A 22,487-nucleotide genomic window follows, 5' to 3' on the forward strand; every position below is an offset into this window, starting at 1 on the left:
AGTAGTAAGTGAATACATCCCAATTATTCTGCTACCCTTTAGAGAAAAGTAGGCGCAGTGTGATTCAACTACCTCCCCACATGCCTCCTTCCAAAAAGGGGTTAGGTAAACCCGCCCTATTAGCAGCCTTGACAGACAGTGCCATGATATCATGTGGACAGAGCTATCTGCAACTATAACCTGCCCCATTGCTGTCTGAAACCCTGTTACACAGTTAACACAGCATTTTAACATACGGTTTTAGCGAGAGCCTGTTCCAACGTTTATCGTGTACCAAACTCACCCTAACTACTCGGTGCACCTTAGCAAACTGGCCCCTAATTTAATTATTTGCCTGCGTCTTTACATAGGAGAAAGTTGGGGGTCATATCTACACTGGAAGGTTTCTTTGACAGGGATCATTTGGAACAACTGAATCAGAGAAAAATCTAGATAATGTAATACAGCAAACTGACAAAAGAGTAACAAATCACCTTAGAAAGAATGGGAAGAAATACAGCAAAACAGTTTTGTATTGAACCTGCCTGAAAACTGTGGCTAACGATCCTCAATCCTGCATGACCAGCAGTCAGTCAAAGTAATACGGCCCTTGAGCTGCACTACCAGGCATCCATAACTATATTTTAAATACCTTTCACTTTTCTATAATTCTTCAACATATGCTTACACTAGAAGTGAATTAATAATAAATGACTTATTTTAAACCCTATGATTACTGGGCTGATTTATATAGTACTTTTACTCCCCTACTCTGTGAATCACACAAGCAGTAATTGCCTAGTTCAATTTTAGCTCTGTCATATTATGGCTTAGGTTTTCATGCTTCAGCTCCTTTCCCCTCAGTGCCGGAGTCTAGGGGCGGGCTGATAATGCACCAGGTTTTACAATTTAATATCATAATATTATGATACTCTGTCAGATCCTCGCAAGCATAGCCGTGCCTCACGTCTCCTTTGAGTAAAATCTTTATACGTTAAATGTCTAAAAAGCCTATTCTTTGCAGTCTACCTAAGTACATAAGTAATGCCATACTGGGAAAAGACCAAGGGTCCATCGAGCCCAGCATCTTGTCCACGACAGCGGCCAATCCAGGCCAAGGGCACCTGGCAAGCTTCCCAAACGTACAAACATTCTATACATGTTATTCCTGGGATTTTGGATTTTTCTAAGTCCGTTTAATAGCGGTTTATGGACTTGTCCTTTAGGAAACCGTCCAACCCCTTTTTAAACTCTGCTAAGCTAACCGCCTTCACCACATTTTCCGGCAATGAATTCCAGAGTTTAATTACACGTTGGGTGAAGAAAAATTTTTACCTGTTTAGAAGGTTTTCAATTTTGGGAAAGAAAGAGAAACTGTCACCTGGATGCTGGCAGAACCGTGACCTTTCCATCTTTCCCGTTTATTTGGAGATTGATGCAACTGTGGCACTCTGTGTAGAGGTGAGCCTGACCTGCTTATGTCATTCTAGTGAGCTGGAAGAACACTATTTAGGACTCAATGCTGCAGCACGGAGCCACAAGTATGCAACAGAAGGGGCACAGTCTAAGGGGGCATGCCCCTTTGGAGCCCAGAGGAGGCATGAAATCCTGCCAGTGAGACCTGACTGGGTAGTGTGAGAAGAGAAAGGGTAATTTAAGAACTCTGAACAAAGAAAAGCACACAAGGACCTTCACGAAAGGGACAATGGAAGAAATTTATTCAACAAATGATCCAACACGGTCCGTGTTTCGGAATGAATCCGCTTGTGTCGGGTTCTATAACAAATAACATAATGAACAATAAGTAGAAATGAAAATAATAATGATATGCTATACATTAATATGTTACAAAGTAAAAAAATAAAAAAATACACTGAATTCCCATCAAAATTTACATATAAAGTAGTAAACATTAAAATTTAGCTAAATAAATTAAAAGAAATTATATAGAGTGGAGGAGTGGCCTAGTGGTTAGGGTGTTGGACTTTGGTCCTGGGGAACTGAGGAACTGAGTTGGATTCCCACTTCAGGCACAGGCAGCTCCTTGTGACTCTGGGCAAGTCACTTAACCCTCCATTGCCCCATGTAAGCCGCATTGAGCCTGCCATGAGTGGGAAAGCGCAGGGTACAAATGTACTATTGGAGATTCTGCATGGAATGTTGCATGGAATGTTGCTATTCCACTAGCAACATTCCATGTACAAGGCTGCGCAGGCTTCTGTTTCTGTGAGTCAGACTCACAGAAGCAGAAGCCTGCGCGGCCACATTGGTGATCTGCAAGGGCCGACTTCGCTAGTGGAATAGCAACATTCCATGTAGAATCTCAAATAGTAGCAACAGTGGAGGAGTGGCCTAGTGGTTAGGGTGGTGGACTTTGGTCCTGGGGAACTGAGGAACTGAGTTCGATTCCCACTTCAGGCACAGGCAGCTCCTTGTGACTCTGGGCAAGTCACTTAACCCTCCATTGCCCCATGTAAGCCGCATTGAGCCTGCCGTGAGTGGGAAAGCGCAGGGTACAAATGTAACAAAAATAAAATAGATACTATTGGAGATTCTACATGGAATGTTGCTACTATTGGAGATTCTACATGGAATGTTGCTCTTCCACTAGCAACATTCCATGTACAAGGCTGCGCAGGCTTCTGTTTCTGTGAGTCGAAGCCTGCGCGGTCACATTGGTGATCTGCAAGGGCCGACTTCTACATGGAATGTTGCTAGTGGAATAGCAACACTCCATGTAGAATCTCAAATAGTAGCAACAGTGGAGGAGTGGCCTAGTGGTTAGGGTGGTGGACTTTGTTCCTGAGGAACTGAGTTCAATTCCCACTTCATGCACAGGCAGCTCCTTGTGACTCTGGGCAAGTCACTTAACCCTCCATTGCCCCATGTAAGCCGCATTGAGCCTGCCGTGAGTGGGAAAGCGCGGGGTACAAATGTAACAAAAAAATAAAAATAAAATGTCAATAAAAAACATATCAAACAGAATAAAGGACAATGCTGCCAATCTTACCAGACATGTCCCAATGGTCTTGTTCATTTAAAATTTATTTTTATTTATTGCATTTGTATCCCACATTATCCCACCTATTTGCAGGCTCAATGTGGCTTACATGGTTTTGTTATGATATTGTCATTACAGAATATCAGCTACAGTTAGTAGTGTGTAGAGATTAAGTAGGGAAGAAAGAGGAAGTGATTAGGCGGGTGATAGTAGAGTGGATTTTCCTAATTGGTTCGGTTGGGAAAGCGAATTAGTGAATATTAAAAGAAATTGCATGAAAATGTGATACTGTAAAACAGAGATAAAAATATACACCAGACAGTATAAAAGACAATGGGCAACAACCTTACCAGAAACATCCCGATGGTCTTGTTCTTTTCAAATAAATGGTGGAAAAATAAATTGAATGTATACAATAGGTGGCATAAACCAAAAATGTGAAGTGAAGGTAATGTACTACATAAAGACTGATTGCAACTATATGTGAACTATCGGAGGAAGGACCTATACATCCTTGAATGGTTGCAGGCCAATGTGTCCTCTAAAAATGAAAATAAAGAGATAAAGAGAGACGGTGGTGGATACATGGAATGCCCTCCCGCGGGAGGAGGTGGAGATGAAAACTGTAATGGAATTCAACCATGCGTGGGATAAACACAAAAGAAACCGGTTTGGAAGGAATGGATTCATGGAAGCTTAGCGGAGATTGGGTGGCAACGCCGGTAATTGGTAAGCAAAAGCAGTGCTGGGCAGACTTCTACAGTCTACGGCCTGATCGTGACTGAATAGATAGAGATTGGCTTGAGTGTAAATTTTAAGGGGCTTCGACGTTAGCTTCAGAACGTTTAGTCCAAGATGAGTGCTGGGCAGACTTCTACGGTCTGTGCCCTGAGAATGGCAAGGACAAATCAAACTCTGGTATAAAGTATCACATACCATGTAAAATGAGTTTATCTTGTTAGTCAGACTGGATGGACCATTCAGGTTTTTATCTGCCGTCATTTACTATGTTACTCTTTGGGGTCTACATGGAATGTTGCTGCTAATTGGGATTCCGGAATCTGGTAACACCTTAGGATTCCAGAATCTTCAGAACGTTTAGTCCAAGATGAGTGCTGGGCAGACTTCTACGGTCTGTGCCCTGAGAATGGCAAGGACAAATCAAACTCGGGTATAAAGTATCATTGGAGGCCGTATCTTGCTAAGGATGTAAAAAAAATCGAAGCGGTGCAAAGAAAAGCCACGAGAATGGTATGGGATTTGCGTAACAAGACGTATGAGGAGAGACTTGCTGACCTGAACATGTATACCCTGGAGGAAAGGAGAAACAGGGGTGATATGATACAGACATTCAAATATTTGAAAGATATTAATCCGCAAACGAACCTTTTCCGGAGATACGAAGGCGGTAGAACAAGAGGACATGAAATGAGATTGAAGGGGGGCAGACTCAAGAAAAATGTCAGGAAGTACTTCTTAACGGAGAGAGTGGTGGATGCTTGGAATGCCCTCCCGCGGGAGGTGGTGGAGATGAAAACGGTAACGGAATTCAAACATGCGTGGGATAAACATAAAGGAATCCTGTTCAGAAGGAATGGATCCTCAGGAGCTTAACCGAGATTGGATGGCGGGGCTGGAGGTTGGGAGGCGGGGATAGTGCGGGGCAGACTTATACGGTCTGTGCCAGAGCCGGTGGTGGGAGGCAGGGATAGTGCTGGGCAGACTTATACGGTCTGTGCCAGAGCCGGTGGTTAGGAAGCGAGGCTGGTGGTTGGGAGGCGGGGATAGTGCTGGACAGACTTATACGGTCTGTGCCCTGAAGAGGACAGGTACAAATCAAAGTAGGGTATACACAAAAAGTAGCACACATGAGTTGTCTTGTTGGGCAGACTGGATGGACCGTGCAGGTCTTTTTCTGCCGTCATCTACTATGTTACTATGTTACATACCATGTAAAATGAGTTTATCTTGTTAGTCAGACTGGATGGACCGTACAGGTCTTTATCTGCCGTCATTTACTATGTTACTTTAACTAAATTAGGTTAGTGAAGTGTAGCCCATTCTATGGAAAGCTGACATCAGTGCTTCCTTAAACTATAGCTCGCTTAGGAGACAAGCACCGGTGCGGTTTTTCGGTGCCACTTTTTAAAGGCGCCCTTTATAGAATTTGGCACATTCAGGCTTATTTTCGAAAGAGAAGAATGCCCATCTTTTGACACAAATCGGAATATGGGTGTCCTTCTCACAGGGTCGCCCAAATCGGCATAATCAAAAGCCGATTTTGGACGTCCCCAATTGCTTTCCGTTGTGGGGACGACCAAAGTTTCCAGGGGCGTGTCAGAGGCATAGCGAAGGCAAGACTTGGGCGTGCCTAACACATGGACGTCCTCAACCCATAAAGGAAAAAAAGGGCATCCCTGACGAGCATTTGGACGACTTTACCGGGTCCATTTTTCTTACGACCAAGGCACATAAAGGTGCCCTAACTGACCAGATGACCATCAGAGGGAATCGGGGATGAGCTCCCCTTACTCCCCAGAGGTCACTAACCCCCTCCCACCCTCAAAAAAGAACTTTAAAAATATTTTGTGCCAGCCTCAAATGTCATACTCAGTTCCATCACAATAGTATGCAAGTCCCTGGAGCAGTTTTAGTGGGTGCAGTGCACTTCAGGCAGGTGGACCCAGGCCCATTCCCCCCCCCTCAACCACCTGTTACACTTGTGGTGGTAAATGTGAGCCCTCCAAAACCAACCACAAACCCACTGTACCCACATCTAGGTGCCCCCCTGCACCCATAAGGGCTATGGTAGTGGTGTACAGTTGTGGGTAGTGGGGTTTTTTTTTTTTTGGGGGGGGGGGGGGTTCAGGGACTCAGCACACAAGGTAAGGGAGCTATGCACCTGGGAGCTTTTTCTGAAGTCCACTGAAGTGCCCCCTAGGGTGCCCGGTTGGTGTCCCAGCATGTCAGGGGGACCAGTGCACTACAAATGCTGGCTCCTCCCATGACCAAAGGGCTTGGATTTCGTTGTTTCTGAGATGGGCGCCCTTAGTTTCCATTATCGCCAAAAATCAGAAACATCAAAGTCTAAGGACGACCATCTCTAGAGACAACCTGGGGAACTGAGTTTGATTCCCGGCACAGGCAGCTCCTTGTGACTCTGGGCAAGTCACTTAACCCTCCATTGCCTGCCGCATTGAGCCTGCCATGAGTGGGAAAGTGCGGGGTACAAATATAACAAAAATAAAAAATAAATGTCAAAATTTGGGCGTCCCCGACCGTATTATCGAAACGAAAGACGGCCGGCCATCTTGTTTCAATAATATGGGTTTCCCCGCCCCTTCACCGGGACGTCCTGCGAGGACGTCCTCAGGAAAATTTGGGCGCCCCTTTCGATTATGCCCCTCCATGTGTTTGTATCTACACAAATGCCTACATGATCAAGTCGCTTATAATCTACTCCCTTATTTTCTGGAGTTTGTAATCTAGTCAAGAGAGAACCAAGAGCACATTACATTATCCCAGATAACCTCCCACATGTAAATGCTGTAAATACTTGTTACGTTAGCATTTTCCTACTCTGTAGTACTTCTGTATCTCTGCATACTGATCCAGGTAGTATTATTATTCTTGGAAATTTTCATTGGATTACACATATGATAAAGCGGAGACGTCAGAACACTGAGATAATCATAGTCATTCTCTTCTCTGTTGAATGCTGGCTGGGCTGTCAATCACCACTGTGAAACGTGAATACCGTATTAGTTATTAAACCAGTTTTCTGAGTTGGGGGAGTTTTTTTTTTTATTTATTCAGTTTTCCTTTGTATTTTCTCTCTAACATACATCAGACAGAATTGCAGCTTATGAGCCGGCAGGGTAAACCAATGCAGTGGTTTGCACACAGCGATGTGGCATTTGAAATCCTTATTTTACTTACCATCTCTGCCACTCACTGTGTGATTTCAAGCTATACAATGTGATATGTTATTAAACTAGCCAACCTGTTGACTAAATACATTACATGTGCGAGAAGAAGGCATATATTATATTCAGAAGCATAATAGTACAGAACTGGCTAATATGATTGTCTCTCAGTCTCTCCCCCACCAAAGTTCGACTTCAATATGAAGATTCAGGGGGAAACCCCTTTTTCTAAAAGAAGGAATCCTCAGGAAGTTTGGACTCTGTGAGTTGGCATCTATCTTGCTCACAAGGCCATGCCACGCCTTGAACTTGGTAGGTGTAATATAGGTAGAGGACAAGCAGTGGGGGGGGGGGGGGCATTTTCTATATGACGTCTAAATCCAATTTTGAATGTTTTCTGAAAAAAGATGTCCAAAACTCCAGTAGCGAACACGGCCATTTTCAAAACCAGAAAATTATTCAACTTTTTGCTTTGAAAATGGCCATTTGCTAGACGTTTTTGTGGTCAGTGCGTCTCTTTTAGGACCATTTTCCAAAAAATAAAGTCCAAGGGGAAAACATACAAAAACAAGCCATTGGGACATATGGGGGGGGGGGGGACAGCATTCTTAGTAAACTGGCCACAAAGACATCCCAAAAGAGCAGTAGGGCACCCTAGGGGGCACTGCAGTGGACTTCACATAAACGGTCCCATTGTTACCCCCTCCCCCTTATGGCAAACCCTCCAAAACCCACCAAAAACCTACTGTACCCAACTATACACCACTACAATAGCCCTTATGGCTGCAGGTGTCACCTATATGTAGGTGCAGTAGGTTTTAGATCTTGAGGCTGTGATGGAAGAGGCTGGTTTGAATTTAGAGGCAATTACAAAGACATGGTTCGCAAAGAATCATGACTGGGATATAGATATATCAGGCAATAATCTGTTCAGGAAAGACAGGGTAGGAGGAAAGGGAATGGAAGTGGCATTATATGTTAAAGATACTATTAAAGCCACACAATTGCAGGGCCTACAGGGTAAGGAAGCAGAACCGTGGGTCAATCTGGAAACAGGGAGTAGCAAATGTATTCACACTGGTGCGATTTACAGGCCTCCTTCACAGACAGAAGAAGAAGTGGGCAGAGATTTCATTGAAGACATTCAAAATACAGCTGTGAAAGCGGAAGTACTACAAATAGGTGATTTTAATATGCCAGACATTGATTGGGGTATCCCTATTGTGGGGTCTTTCAGAAGCAGAGAGATCCTGGATTCTCTACAGGGGGAACTATTCCAGCAGTTGGTAATGGAACCCAAGTGGGATGGGGCCACACTGGACTTACTGCTTACTAATGGGGAGAGTGTTTCTGATGTTATATCATATGGCATCCACCAGATGGAATGGTTTAATATTAAGACAGGAATGCTAAAATAAATCATCTCGCACATTCCTTAATCTTCATTTCCCCAACTGTAAAAGTCTAAAATACAAATTAATGCACGCATCAACCTTTTCCTATATGAGCACGCAATTCTAGGAACGCATTGCCACGCAACCTAAAAGCGACCTATGAACTGACCAACTTCCGTAAACTACTAAAGACCCATCTCTTCGACAAGATATACCACAAAGACTAAATCATGTGAAACTCTTACATATTTCCAGAAATGTTACTAATGCCTTCTATTACATTACTATCATGTATTCCATTACCATGCAATCCAACATCCTTCTGCAACACCAAATATCTATTCTCTTCTCATTTCCATTATCCATGATGTTTTGTAAGCCACATTGCGCCTACAAAGAGGTGGGAAAATGTGGGATACAAATGCAATAAATAAATAAAATAAATAGGTGTGGAGAGGGTTCATTCAAAAGTGAAGGTTCTAGACTTCAAAAGAACTAACTTTATTCCGATGAGGGATTACCTCAAGGAATTGCTGTCTGGATGGGAACATCTCAAAGAAGGTGGAAAGCAGTGGGCAAAACTGAAAGGAGCTATTGTAAGGGCAACAAATTTTTTGTAAGGAAAGTAAATAAAAGTAAGAGGAAAAGGTGACGCTTTGCTTCTCAAAATTAGTAGCTGAAAAGGTAAGGAAAAAGAGGTTAGCCTTTATCAACTACAAGAGATCGCAGAACAAGGAAGACAGGCGACAATATCTGGAAAAGCTTAGAGAAGCTGGTAGAGTAGTCAGGAAAGCAAAGATGCAAATGGAAGAAAAAAATAGCTAATATGGTAAAATGGGAGGGACAAGATATTTTTTTTAGATACATTAGTGATAGGAGGAAGTGCAAAAGTGGCCTTTTGTAAAACTCAAACATGAAGGGGAGGAATATGTAGAAGCTGATATATAAGGCGGAATTGCTTAACAAATATTTCTGTTCTGTGTTCACAGCTGAAGGTTCGGGAGCAGGATATCAGACACAAATAGGAATGAAGGGTTGTAATCCCTGAATGATTTTCAGAGGACTGTGTTTGTGAAGAACTGGCTAAACCTAAACCTAAAGATGGACAAAGTGATGGGGCCAGATGGCATACATCCGAGGATACTGAAGGAACTTAGGGAAGTTCTAGAGGCTCCACCGGCTGACTTTTTCAATGCTTCTCTAGAGTCAGGAGTGGTCCCGGAGAACTGAAGAGATGTGGTCCCTCTCTACAAAAGCGGAAGTAAGGAAGAGGTTGGGAACTACAGGCAAGTAAGTCTGACTTCTGTGTACATTAAGATTTTAGAATGCAATGGATTACAGCTGTGGTTCCCAAACCTGGTCCTGGAGGCACCCCAGCCAATCAGGTTTTCAAGATAGCCACAATGAATATTCATGAGCGAGGTTTGCATGCACTGCCTCCGCTGCGTGCTACGTAATGGTGGCATTGCAAAACAAAAACATATCAGTGTTGTAGAGCACAATTTTCTCTTTCAGATGATACTGTTCACAAACTGATTCAGGCAGACTCTTTTTCAATAATTGGCTTTGAACTTTGGTACATTTTACCATATGCGTTGACAGTGCCAAATTTGAAGAGATCCTGCAGGGCGGTTATAGATGCTGGTTAGTTGCAAATCTGGCAGTATTATGTCCAGCACAAGCATAATGCTTGTTCAAAATTTCAAGTCCGTATCTTTGTTTGCATGGCAGTTGTTGCAGTCTGAATATTGGTCCAATATGTTCCGATGAGTCGCGACCAATTTTGATGCACACTTTGAGTCAACTTGTTTGACTGGATTTTGCATCCATAATGTTAAAATGTATTTCATCGGAATTAGCATCAAAAACTGTACAGGATTTGAATTTTTTAGCTATTCTTATAAATGTGTTTGGATTTTATTAGACCACAAAAATGGCATTTTGGTAAATGTCGCGCTCATGGACTGACAACCTTTCAGAAAAGGGGGTCTAGATCTGCAACTATTGCAGTTAGAGACCTCAAATTTTGGGAAACTTCGTTTAACACCTGACTCGCGCAACAGATAAAATTTGAACAAAATTGGAGAACATGATGGTGGGAACTTTTTTTTAATTTTAGACCACTTGGCATGGAATGGCCCATCCTATGAATTAATATCCTGAGCTTTAAGGGTTATTATATGGTTCTCCCCTTTATTTCTGGATTAAATAGCACATATTATTGCCTTGCATATGATTACTTAGATGTATAGCGTTACCAGAGTTCTGCTTTTCTTGTCAAGTATTTTGCTTGCATAATTATTCTTAAATGCAAATTTTAACAAAATGTTTGAGCTGCATTTTAATCATAAACATAATAGCCAAGTGCTTTCCTATATTCTATGTCCCCTTTGTTTGGAATATTTCAGGATCTCTGAGGAAGAGATAGTGGAAATTAGCAGTTGTTATGGACAGGCACATTGCATAAGCCATACAGTCCTGGTTTCCACATTTCTTTTCCTACTCCTGAGAAATTCATGACCATTTCTGGCATCTGTCCTCATCTTGCTTTAAGAACACTCAAGCAAAGAATTAATTGAATGTTTCAGCAATGTCTATCTCTTCTGCCAATTTATTGCTGCTTCCTACCTCTTAGACGCTCTGATGTTTACTTCACCGATGCCATGTTCATGTAAGGTGCCTGAAATTGTTTATTATTAATCATACCATCTTTTGAATTTTCTGTTTTCTACATCAGCTTCTCTTCGACTTTTCAATATCTTCTTATTCTTCAACCCTCTATTGACCCAGCTCAAAACACACCTTAGTTGGGAGCTGGAGCTGTAGACTAATGGTTAGTTCAGTGGGCTTTGATCCTGGTGACTTGGATTCAATTCCCACTGCAGCTACTTGTGACCCTGAGCAAGTCACCTAACCCTCCAAAAATGAACTTAAATTGTGAGCCCTCTAGGGACAGAGAAAGATACCTGCATATAGGAGTGAATTAAAGTGCTATTCTATAAACCAAGCTTAAAGTTAGGTGCAACTTACAGAGTAGCATTTATCCCTGGGAATCGTGGCTAACTTTAGTTGGAGCCATTTTCACCAACTGAAATGTGGTACAAATGCATGCGCCTAAATTAGATGCAAATTTCAATTAAATCCAATTGTGCTAATTAGCTTGTTAGTCAATTAAACTGCATGTGGCCAATTTTTAGTGGCTTTTATAGCATTAGGGGATTAACGTGTACAGTGCTGAGTACATCTAGGAGTGCTATAGAAATGATCAGTAGCAGTAACTCTACACTTAACGGTTTCTCTTTTTGCCTAGAACCCCTTGGGTTAACCCTCCTCTTTCATGTTTCCCAACGAGGACATAATGTTTAATGACCGTTTTCTCTTACTTGATCCAGTTGCTCAGAAGAACATACTGCAATATCAGACCGAGGTCTATCTGGGTTTCCTCTTCATCTCAAGGAAATGATACAAAAACCTTTAGTTCCTTCAACAATTGAGTCTAGTTGTATATGGTAAGTTTAACCACCACCATATCTACATCCCAGCTCCTACAGTCAGGTTCTAAAGCCAAAAACCTCTTCCATTTGGTTGCAAGTCTACGGATATCCATAATCTATTTGGGCTGCCTGGATAGTCTTTACGAGCTGTGGGTATCACAGAATTTTGAATATAAAATGGTTTGTTCCCCTCCAGGCAGTAATACAATGCGCATTTTATTGATCAATTTCAAAATAAACTGTTTGCTGATGGTTACCAGATCCTGACCCTCACAGCCCCCACATAGGCCAAATACATGCAAATTCTCATGACTGCTTCTGTTGTTCTCCATATTTTCTTCTTCAAAACTGTCCACCATTATTATCTTTAGTGCTGCTTCCAGCTTTGTTGCACCAAAAACTGGAGAATTTAAATGAGAAACTTCTCCACTTTAACCTCTTCTAGAGCAGAAGCACCGATTTCTTTCTTTAAGTTCCTCTAATAGCCCATAAAAGGCTTCACATGGTTGACTCGTCCTCCTTCTCCACTTAAGGGACTTGGGCTTCGGTTGCTTTGTTGCAGAAGCAATAGTGAAGGGGGGTCTCTTAGTGAAGTTACCCAGTGGCACATTTAAAACAGATAGGAGGAAATAAGTTTCTACTCAGCGTATGATTAAGCTGGAGCAAGTGGTAAAAGCAGTTAACGTAGCTTGATTTAAAAAGGTCTGGACAAATTCCTGGAGGAAAAGTCAATAAACTGGGGAAAGCCACTGCTTATCCCTGGGGTTAAGCAACATGGAATCTTGCCATTTTTTGGGTGGGGGGGAGGGGCTCTGCAAGGTAGTTATATCTGGACTGGCCACTGCTGGAAATAGGATACTAGGCCGGATGGACCCTTGATCTGACCCAGTAGGACAACTCGCATGTTTTCATACACTCTCAATTCGCTTAGGTGCTATTTAATCTTTCACTGTTGTTGTGTCTTGGAACCTCCACCTCAAGCTGCCATTCATGCAGGTCAGTAGCGATGCTGCTCCACTATTCCAGCACTTAGATAAACCCCAATTCAGTCTACAAGTCTGGCATCAGCTCAATTTAAGAATCATCTGGAAGAAATATTTTGTCACAGTTAGGTGGTAGATGTGTAGAAGAGGGTTTCCAAAGGAACAGGATGAGGCAAAATTTGTTGCAAGAATTCATAAGCACACCAAAGCACAAAAAATACAGATCGACACTGTGCATAGGAAAAGGCAACACATGCTCATATTAGATTTCATTTAAATAATCCCAGAATTCTTCCCTCTAAATTCATCCCTCAGTCACCTGCCTCTCAGTCTCCACTCTGTCTGCCCATCGCTTTCACATACTTTTCCACAGAAACCCAGGCTTACTTTGCCCTATAGCAGAAACCAAGGCCCCCCCCCCCCCCCCCTCCTATTCTCCTGCACCCCACTGTGGATCTGGGACACCAGCGTGCAGAGTCCTGCCACCAAGCAGAGGAGCTTTCCTCAGACAATTCTGATTTAGGGTTTATCTTTGCCCCTAGTGTAATAAGCTCTAAGAACAGAGACAATATCAAATTACTGCAATTCTAGCAGCAAAAATTCCAGTTTCAGATTTAAAAAATGCCCCATTTTCCCCCTTTCCACTCCCATTTTGAAAAGCAAAGGAATGGATTGAAAACAATTTGCAGTGACCAACCTTCCACTGGATTTAAACTGACAATGCAAGTGCTGAACAGTGATAAAGCCCCCCTTTTTTTCACCAGATGGCCTCTCACAATTAATTCACCCAGCTTAACAAGGGAAACATAGGTTCTCTTAATTAATAACAAACACCTTGTAAGCATACCTTCAGTTTGCATTTCATTTGCAGCTTCAGGGGAAAGGCCCCTTGAGCTTAATTGCTCCTCTTGGCTTCCGGAGAGCACTGCTCTGTTTGCCTGGATTTCAATACCTGCTACTCTTTCTTCCCCCAGAACTGACAGGTCCTCCAAAGTACTGCCTGCCTGTCTGCTGCCTGTTGGCCTAACTGTGCGCACAAAACCGAGTTTTTAAATGTTTACGGACTGAATAGTGCTGACATTGTTCGGCCTCTTTTTGAAAAGTCTTCTCCAACTGGGCTATGCGTTGTTTGAATTTCGGTCAACATTACTCAACTGAGATAAGATATGGCCAGCTGTTCCTTAACATTCTTTTAATTAATTAAACTTCACAGCTGCAGTAAGGCCATGAAGACAATGTGAGCCCTGCCTGCCACCCTGAGCAATATATTATCACAGAGCATTGCAAACATTGTTACAACTACTACTACTACTACTATTTAGCATTTCTATAGCGCTACAAGGCGTACGCAGCGCTGCACAAACATAGAAGAAAGACAGTCCCTGCTCAAAGAGCTTACAATCTAATAGACAAAAATAAATAAAGTAAGCAAATCAAGTCAATTAATGTGAACGGGAAGGAAGAGAGGAGGGTAGGTGGAGGCGAGTGGTTACGAGTCAAAAGCAATGTTAAAGAGGTGGGCTTTCAGTCTAGATTTAAAGATGGCCAAGGATGGGGCAAGACGTAGGGGCTCAGGAAGTTTATTCCAGGCGTAGGGTGCAGCGAGACAGAAGGCGCGAAGTCTGGAGTTGGCAGTAGTGGAGAAGGGAACAGATAAGAAGGATTTATCCATGGAGCGGAGTGCACGGGAAGGGGTGTAGGGAAGGACGAGTGTGGAGAGATACTGGGGCGCAGCAGAGTGAGTACATTTATAGGTTAGTAGAAGAAGTTTGAACAGGATGCGAAAACGGATAGGGAGCCAGTGAAGGGTCTTGAGGAGAGGGGTAGTATGAGTAAAGCGACCCTGGCGGAAGACGAGACGGGCAGCAGAGTTTTGAACCGAATGGAGAGGGGAGAGGTGACTAAGTGGGAGGCCAGCAAGAAGCAGATTGCAGTAGTCTAAACGAGAGGTGACAAGGGTGTGGACGAGGGTTTTGGTAGAGTGCTCGGAAAGAAAGGGGCGGATTTTACAACAACTCCCCAAAGTGTTACATTATTGTGCAACATAGTACAGCATACTACAGTATAATCGAAACAGTAACTTGTTAATTTGTGTTCTGCTGTGCACAGTGTTTGTCAACTGCCTTTCAATAGCTGTTTTCTCTTCTCCCTTTCACACAAACAAACCCTATCCCGAGTATTCCTGCCTCCCCTTCCACTCCCCATCACCATCAGAATAATCCCCCTCCTCCCCTACACAAACATACCAAGGCCACCATCACAACACTTCAAACACCATCTCATATGAAACACCAAAAGCAGACCAGCCCAGCGGCTCAAAAGCAGTGTTACACACTGTCATACACAGGACCTGGGTTTGATTCCTGGGCCAGGGCTGAGGATGTTACAGAGGCAACATTCAGAGCCCCCCCCCCCTCCCCCCCAAGGAGGAGAAAGCATTGGTCATCGCTCAATATTGACATCTACCCCCTAAGTCAGCAAAAAAAGCGTGCATAATTTAATTGAAAAATGAGCTAATAATTGGCTTAACAAGCAATTAGCAAAACTAATTAGATTTAATTGGAATTTAAGCACCTAAAAAAAAAGGAGGATGGAAATGGGAGGGTCATGGGAAGAATGGGGGCATTCCTAGCATTTCCACGCATTGTTGTAGAATAAGGGGGGGGTACACGCCCAATTTAGGTGTGTGCACTTGCATGCGTTTCAATTGGTGTAAACGACTGCTCCTAAAGTTTAGGCGCAATTCTGTAAAGTACCTAACTACGAGTGGCTTACAGAATTGCGCATTTTTCAGCACCGTATATAGAGCTCACATCCTAGTGGGCTTCGGTGAAAAGTCCAATAAGACACCTATGTGTCTTTATAAACCAGCTCCACTGTGTACAAATGCATACCTGTAACTCTACGCATGGAGACACGTCACAGATCTGCCTCTGCATCACCCACACGACACCTCAATTGGAACTTGCCCAAACCTTCTTTAAACCCAGCACCTAGGAAATGGGTGGCATTAATGGCTCAGGCACTGTTTGATTGGCCACGCGCAAATGGCAAAATTCAGTGCATGGCCATTAATACAAAAAATATAGGAAAGTCCATCTTTTTACCCCAGCAGTAAAAATGGCTTTAGTGTGCAGGAAAGACCCAATTAAGGGCACGCGAAGGACACTTTTTACCACTGTTAGGTTAAAGGAGCCTAACTGCAAATAGTGCCAAGGTGCATTAATTATACATAAAGTCAATTAGCACCTAATTTAACAATTAAGGGGCCCTTTTACTAAGCTGCAGTAAAAAGTGGCCTGGGCAGTTTGGACGCGTGAAATTGGCAGTGAGCCATTTTTTTTTTACCGCAGCTGGGGAAAAAAGGCTTTAACGGGGCAGTAAACGGCTGTCCATAAAAATTAAAAGTAGCACGTGGCTATTTACTGCCTGAGCCCTCGCTGCCCCTCACTGACACAACAGTAAGGGCTCATGCACTACTTGCATGGTAATCATGCAGCGTGCGCAACTGTGGCCGTGCTGCCAATTACCGCCGGGAACACCCCGCAGTAGAAAATATAAAAATATTTGTACTACGGGAAACGGTGCATGTCAACTTCAAAATTATCCTCAGCTGCCTGCGCTACCTTGGCAGTAGTGTCGACTTGGCGCATCTACTGAAGCTTAGTAAAAGGGCTCCTAAATTTGGCAGACAATTGGCACTATCCTATAACTTAGATGTGCAATTTTGCATGCTGGTTACAACACTGTGTTATAGAATGAAGGGGTGATCTAAAATGAATGTTTTGGGGATCCCAGCACTCATTCCTTACACTACTTCACATTTTCACTTCTGCATTATGACCCGCTGAGCAAAAAAGTACCAAAAGTGGGGTTACAAATAACAGAGATATGGATTACACAGATACAGATGTTTTAAGTTTATTATTGTCTAAAAAAAAAAAAAGTACCTTTGTTTATTGATAAATGTTTCTCCTTTGATAAAGACGTAATTAGTCGATACCGTAGGCTGAGATTTTGCAGGATTATGCAGTCGATATCCCTCTATCCGTGGTAAAAATAAGTCACATTCCCCACTTTTGATACCTTTTTACTCAGTGGGTCACAATTGTCCTTGCTCGTTATACAAAAATGTCTCCTTTTAGTTGATACTGGCATCAACACAGACTCAACCATAATCAAATTATGTTTCAATTCTGCTCCTACCTGTGAGGTTTTTCCTCATATTGTTCAAAAAAGTATCATCGCTTCCATATCGTCAAACTCTTTCCCTGCAGATTAAGTGATCTTGAACGGCCTGGTTCTTCAAACTACCAGGCTTAAATATTTGAGACCGCAGCAGTAAATACAAGAATATGGTGTATATACAGATGAGATCATTATTTAACTTAGCAACAGCCAAGGTATTTTTAAGACATCTCAATTTATATGAATTTGAAACCTTGTTTATGCTCCTCAGTTCACTATTATAGTTGCCCGTGTCAACCCACTGAGAGTTGGAACTGTGAACCAGTCAGCTAACACTACGGCAGGGAAGCAAACCCCTCTCAACAGGGAGTGCAATGTGAAAAGCTATTTCTAAGGGTAGCAGAGGACAAAATAACCAGCATAGGGGGCCCTTTACCAAAGTGAGCTAAGCCCTAATATGTTAAAATATTTTGAAAATATTTATTTTTGGGGGAGGGGGTATGTCATGAGTAAGGAATGGTCATGGAAGTTTTCTCCAGCCAGTGTGTTGGTATTAGCGTGAGCTAACTGAATAACGCAGACTTAACCTGGAAGCGGTTAGAGCCTTCTAAACAGAGATCGGTAAGTGCTCCCATGTCAATATTTTTGCAGGTCTTGTGCATTCATGGAATAATTAGCTCAGGACCTGCAAAAATGCAAAACAGCCCTAAGAATGAATCAGAGAAAAAGTTTCTTCACTCAACATGTAATTAAACTCTGGAATTCATTGCCAGAGAACGTGGTAAAGGAGGTTAGCTTAGCGGGGTTTAAAAAAAGGTTTGGCCGGCTTCCTAAAGGAAAAGTCCATAGACCATTATTAAATGGACTTGGGGAAAATCCACTATTTCTGGGATAAGAAGTATAAAATGTTTTTGGGGATCTTGCCAGGTATTTGTGACCTGGATTGCCCACTGTTGGAAACTGGGACAGACCAAAGGACCATCAAGCCCAGCGTCCTGTGTGGCAATACTTATGTACTTATGACTTGTTAAAATTGGGCTTAGCGCATGAAACAGTACCTCATTAAAAACACACTAAACCCATTCCGTAAAAGGGTGCCAATAGTATTGGATTTTTCAAAACCAAAAGGCTTTCTTTTGGTCATAACAAATACCCATAAAAAGCAGGTGCAAATTTATTATTACTACTATTTATTTGATTCTTTAAAGAGGTTTAAATATTGTAACAGGTACTTTTGCATTGAAAGCTGGTGCTAAGCGAGCCCTTGGACCTTGTGGCAATGAATTCTCAGCTTACAATTTCATATCTGTAGACTTGGCTATTAAACTCCCAAACAGCAGGGACTCCCCGAGATGAAAGATCTACAGCCTCTAACAAGACAAGTTGACCAATGCCATCTATTAGAGTGGCACATTGAGGACAGATGTTTTCTCCCTTGCCTATGTCCCCATGAAAATACATTTACAGGACTGGTCTTAGATATGCAGGGGCCCAGGGCAGAACATCTCTTTTGGGCTATGATTCCTTTACGCAGAGACAGGCTTAGGGCCCCCTATGGCACTGGTTGCCACCCTCTAATTGAGAGAAGAAAACCACAGAAGAGGTGGAGGTGCACTGATTCCCTACGTATCGCAATCGAAGCCAAAAAAAGGAGTAGAGGAAGATGGCTCTTCTCAAACAATGAAAGAGACGTGTAGATAGATTAAAGGCTTTATTACAAAAACATCAAATTTGACTCGACACAGCAGCTGTGTTTCGGCTGCTTCAGGAGTCTACAAAATATATGTTAAACATCAAAAAGTAACATTAATAAAAAAACATAAAAAACAAGTTGCAGTAAAATACAATACATATAAAAAAAACTGCAAAGCATATGATGAAAATAAAAAAACAACAATCATCAAAAACATGGTGAAATTGTGTTCAATACATGTAAAATATGTGTCATATAAATTATAATAAAATTGCACAGGGTGGGCTTAAACTTAAAACCCGTGGAAAGTGTTTGCTGTAAAACCTCTCTCTAGAGGAGCGATTCAAGATGGCGGCGTGTTAAGACGCGCCGAGGGACGCTCGTAGAACTCGCTTTGGAGGAACAAACTCCCCAGCAAAATGCCCCATACCAAACATAAGGGGTCTGCGAGATTGATCCCCCCACCAACCTCGACTTCCTCTCCACTTCAGACGGGTCTCGAGCGATTCTTGGTGCTGGTCTCCGAGGCAGTACGAGACGGGGATCCCATTGCGGGGATTTCAAGGGAAGTTGAAACCCTGCCGGGAGATGAAGTGTCTCTTTTTCCACCTTCGACAGAGAGACCTCCGAACCCAGTATCAGCCTCGATCCCAGTGGGTGAACTTTGCCCTGCAGGAAGTGTATTGGGTAAGCTCATCAGTGAGGGGTTGGAATCGTCGCGAAAGACGCTGAGGACTGAGACAGGAGTCTCAGAGAAAATGCAGGAGGAAATAAGCCTAGGAATGATTTGGAGGAAGCTGAATGAAATGGACAGTACTCTACAACAGACATCAGGTGAACTTTCTACTTTTAAAATTAAGTTTGAAGAATTAAATTTGAAAGTGGATAAACTACAAGGTGAATTAGCTGGAAAAATTCAAAATATTCAGAAGGAAGTAGATTCTATGCAAGAATTTAAGCAGGCTGTTAAAGATAATATGGATCTCAGAAGAAAAGTGGAACAGATTGAAAATTGTAATAGGAGATTCAATTTACGTCTGCTGAACTTTCCAAAAATATTTGGGATGAACCCGCATGATTTATTTAGAAGATATTTAAATGAAGTATTAAAAATACCCCAGGAATCGATGCCACCAGTAAATAAAATATATTATATTACTAACATATCAAAGGAAGATGCGGGGGGAAACCAAGAATTACAAGTAAATGGGAAAAGTTTGGGGGACATTTCAGCTATATTGGAACAAACCTTAGATGAAAACACGGAAAGATCCACTCTGCTTGTATCTCTAATATTTGAGCAAGACCTTAATAATATAATGAGACTTTATTTTAAAAATTTGAAGACATGTTTTGGAGGCATAAAGGTACAAATATTCCCTGATGTGACGAAAATTACCCAACAAAGGAGAAAAGCTTTTTTGGCTTTAAAATCAAGGACAATAGAAATCGGTGGAACATTTTTCTTAGCGTATCCCTGTAAGTGTAATGTTAAGTTGGGTGAGGTGAAATATACTTTTTATTCACCTGACCACCTGAAATCATTTCTGGACTTGAAACAACTTAAGTACTTAGATAAAGCTTGGAAAAGCACGCCATTATTTTCTTCCTTTTTATTTTTATATGTGGAATCTTCCCTAACTCTTATCGCTCTCTCTCAAAATGTAAATGTGGGCTACCAAGCAAAGAAAATTCATTTTGTTGATGTGAATTACTACTACTTAACATTTCTAGAGCGCTACTAGGGTTACACAGCGCTGTACAATTTAACAAAAAGGACAGTCCCTGCTCAAAGGAGCTTACAATCTAAAGGACGAAATGTCAAGTTGGGTCAGTCAAGATTTCCTGAATAGAGGTGTAGTGGGTTAGGTGCCGAAGGCGACATTGAAGAGGTGGACTTTCAGCAAGGATTTGAAGATGGGCAGAGAGGGGGCCCGGCGTATGGGCTCAGAGAGATTATTCCAAGCATGGGGTGAAGCGAGGCAGAAAGGGCGGAGCCTGGAGTTGGCGGTGGTGGAGAAGGGTACTGAAAGGAGGGATTTGTCTTGAGAGCGGAGGTTACGGGTAGGAACGTAAGGGGAGATGAGGGTAGAGAGGTAAGGAGGGGCTGCAGATCGAGTGCATTTGTAGGTGAGTAGGAGAAGCTTGAACTGTATGTCGTACCTGATCGGAAGCCAGTGAAGTGATTTGAGGAGAGGCGTGATATGAGTATATCGGTCTAGGCGGAAGATAAGACGTGCAGCAGAGTTCTGAACGGACTGAAGGGGGGATAGATGGCAAAGTGGGAGGCCAGTGAGGAGTAGGTTGCAGTAGGTTATGATAATGTTGATTTATGTCATTAATGTACTCTTATTTTTGAAACATTTGCGGCTGTATTTCAAATAAGTTGTCCTTGTTAAAACTTCAAATAAATAATAAAGAAAAAAAATTGCACAGAACATATAATCAATGCAAAAATGAAATACACATATATGTAAAATATGTATTAAAAAAGCTTTTTGCATAAGAAGGTGCTAGTGAGAATTATAATGTACTAACCTTATGATGTCATTATAATGTCAATGTAGATGAGAAATGTAGATAAGAAATTTCCTTACCGAACTTTGTACACAAATGGGGCATCAAACATAACCCTGTAAAAGGGAACATACATAGCTGACGAGCAGGGGGATAAACTTAAAGAAAGGAGCTAGTGTCTACTTCTTAATGGATTAACCAAATTTAAGTGCCCATGATATGTACAAGTAAGACTTTGCCAAGAAGAATATTTCTTTGTTAAGGAAACAAAAGTGTGATTCTCCAGCTCTTCCCTTCCTTTTTTTTTTAATAATCCAAATGCTCCATAATCTACCACTTATTATAAAATTGTATCTGAATGAGTCAAAACACTTTTCATCAAGGAAGGAAAAAGCCTCAGACTTGCTGCTAATGACTGTTAAACAATGAAATGGTGGATGTTCACGTCACAGGCTCAAAAAAAACCTTCCAAACATCAAACTGAATTTTAATAAATATTTTTTTAAAATATACATATCAAGTGAATAATGTGAAAAACTAAATAGGATATATTTTCAAAAACAGTACTTAGCCTCAAAAACTTCTTGAAACAATCGTCATGATCCCACCAATAGCCAGCATTTCACAACCAATTGCTTCGGGGAGGAAGTGTCGCTGATGCCCCATCTCTAAAGAGTTCTACAATGAGACACGTGAGCTGGCCTTCAAGTAAAAGTATTTAGAAAGAGGAAGGTCTTCAGCCCATCCTTAAACCTTTCTACAGAGTTTTCTAGATGAAGTTGCAAACGGAGGGCTTTCTAGAGCGAGGGACCAGTTACACAGATTCAAAACAAATATGTCGAAAAGATGGAATTACTAGTTGATGGCGTTGCAAGGATCAGAGTGCATTCTGGGAAGTAGGGTATCAGAAAATGGGCACGATATACATGGAGTCCAGAATGATGGATTTTGTGTACCATTGAGAGAATCTTGAAATGGTAGCCAATGTTTAGAACAAATAAGGAGGGGGGAGAGAGAGACATGACTGGGCCTTTTGGAACCAGTCACAAGCTTCACCGCTATAGCTTGGACTAGTTTCAGTCTATGAATATCTTCAATCCAAATACTGTGGAGAAAGGAGATGCCATAGTTCAAACTAGAGATGAATGAACCAGGATACGAAGCTGATGGAGCGGGGGGGGGGGGGGGGAGGAGTATATTCATGCAGGTTGCTAGAAGAGAAGGAAATGCTGACCTGTGGCTGTGTCATTGACACTTCTTGTGAACTGCATAAAATCAAAGCTATTTATGTCTGATTTTTACATTTTGGGGA

General features: G+C 42.1%; 1 protein-coding gene across 7 annotated transcripts in view; it reads right to left on the reverse strand.

Annotated features, from left to right (window-relative positions):
- TOX2 (TOX high mobility group box family member 2) overlaps positions 1 to 22,487 on the reverse strand; it is a 314,937-nt gene that overhangs the window by 269,899 nt on the left and 22,551 nt on the right. Inside the window, exon 1 of one of the 7 annotated variants that reach the window (XM_030212721.1) lies at positions 13,625 to 13,686. The exons of the other annotated variants lie outside the window; for them this stretch is intronic. Coding sequence (XP_030068581.1) covers positions 13,625 to 13,642 — 18 coding nt within the window. The 5' untranslated portion in view covers positions 13,643 to 13,686. Of the gene's footprint in view, positions 1 to 13,624; positions 13,687 to 22,487 lie in introns of those variants that run through there. 7 annotated transcript variants of the gene reach the window in all.

The sequence above is a fragment of the Microcaecilia unicolor genome, chromosome 8 (assembly GCF_901765095.1).
Source record: "Microcaecilia unicolor chromosome 8, aMicUni1.1, whole genome shotgun sequence".
NCBI classification, from domain to species: Eukaryota; Metazoa; Chordata; class Amphibia; order Gymnophiona; family Siphonopidae; genus Microcaecilia; species Microcaecilia unicolor.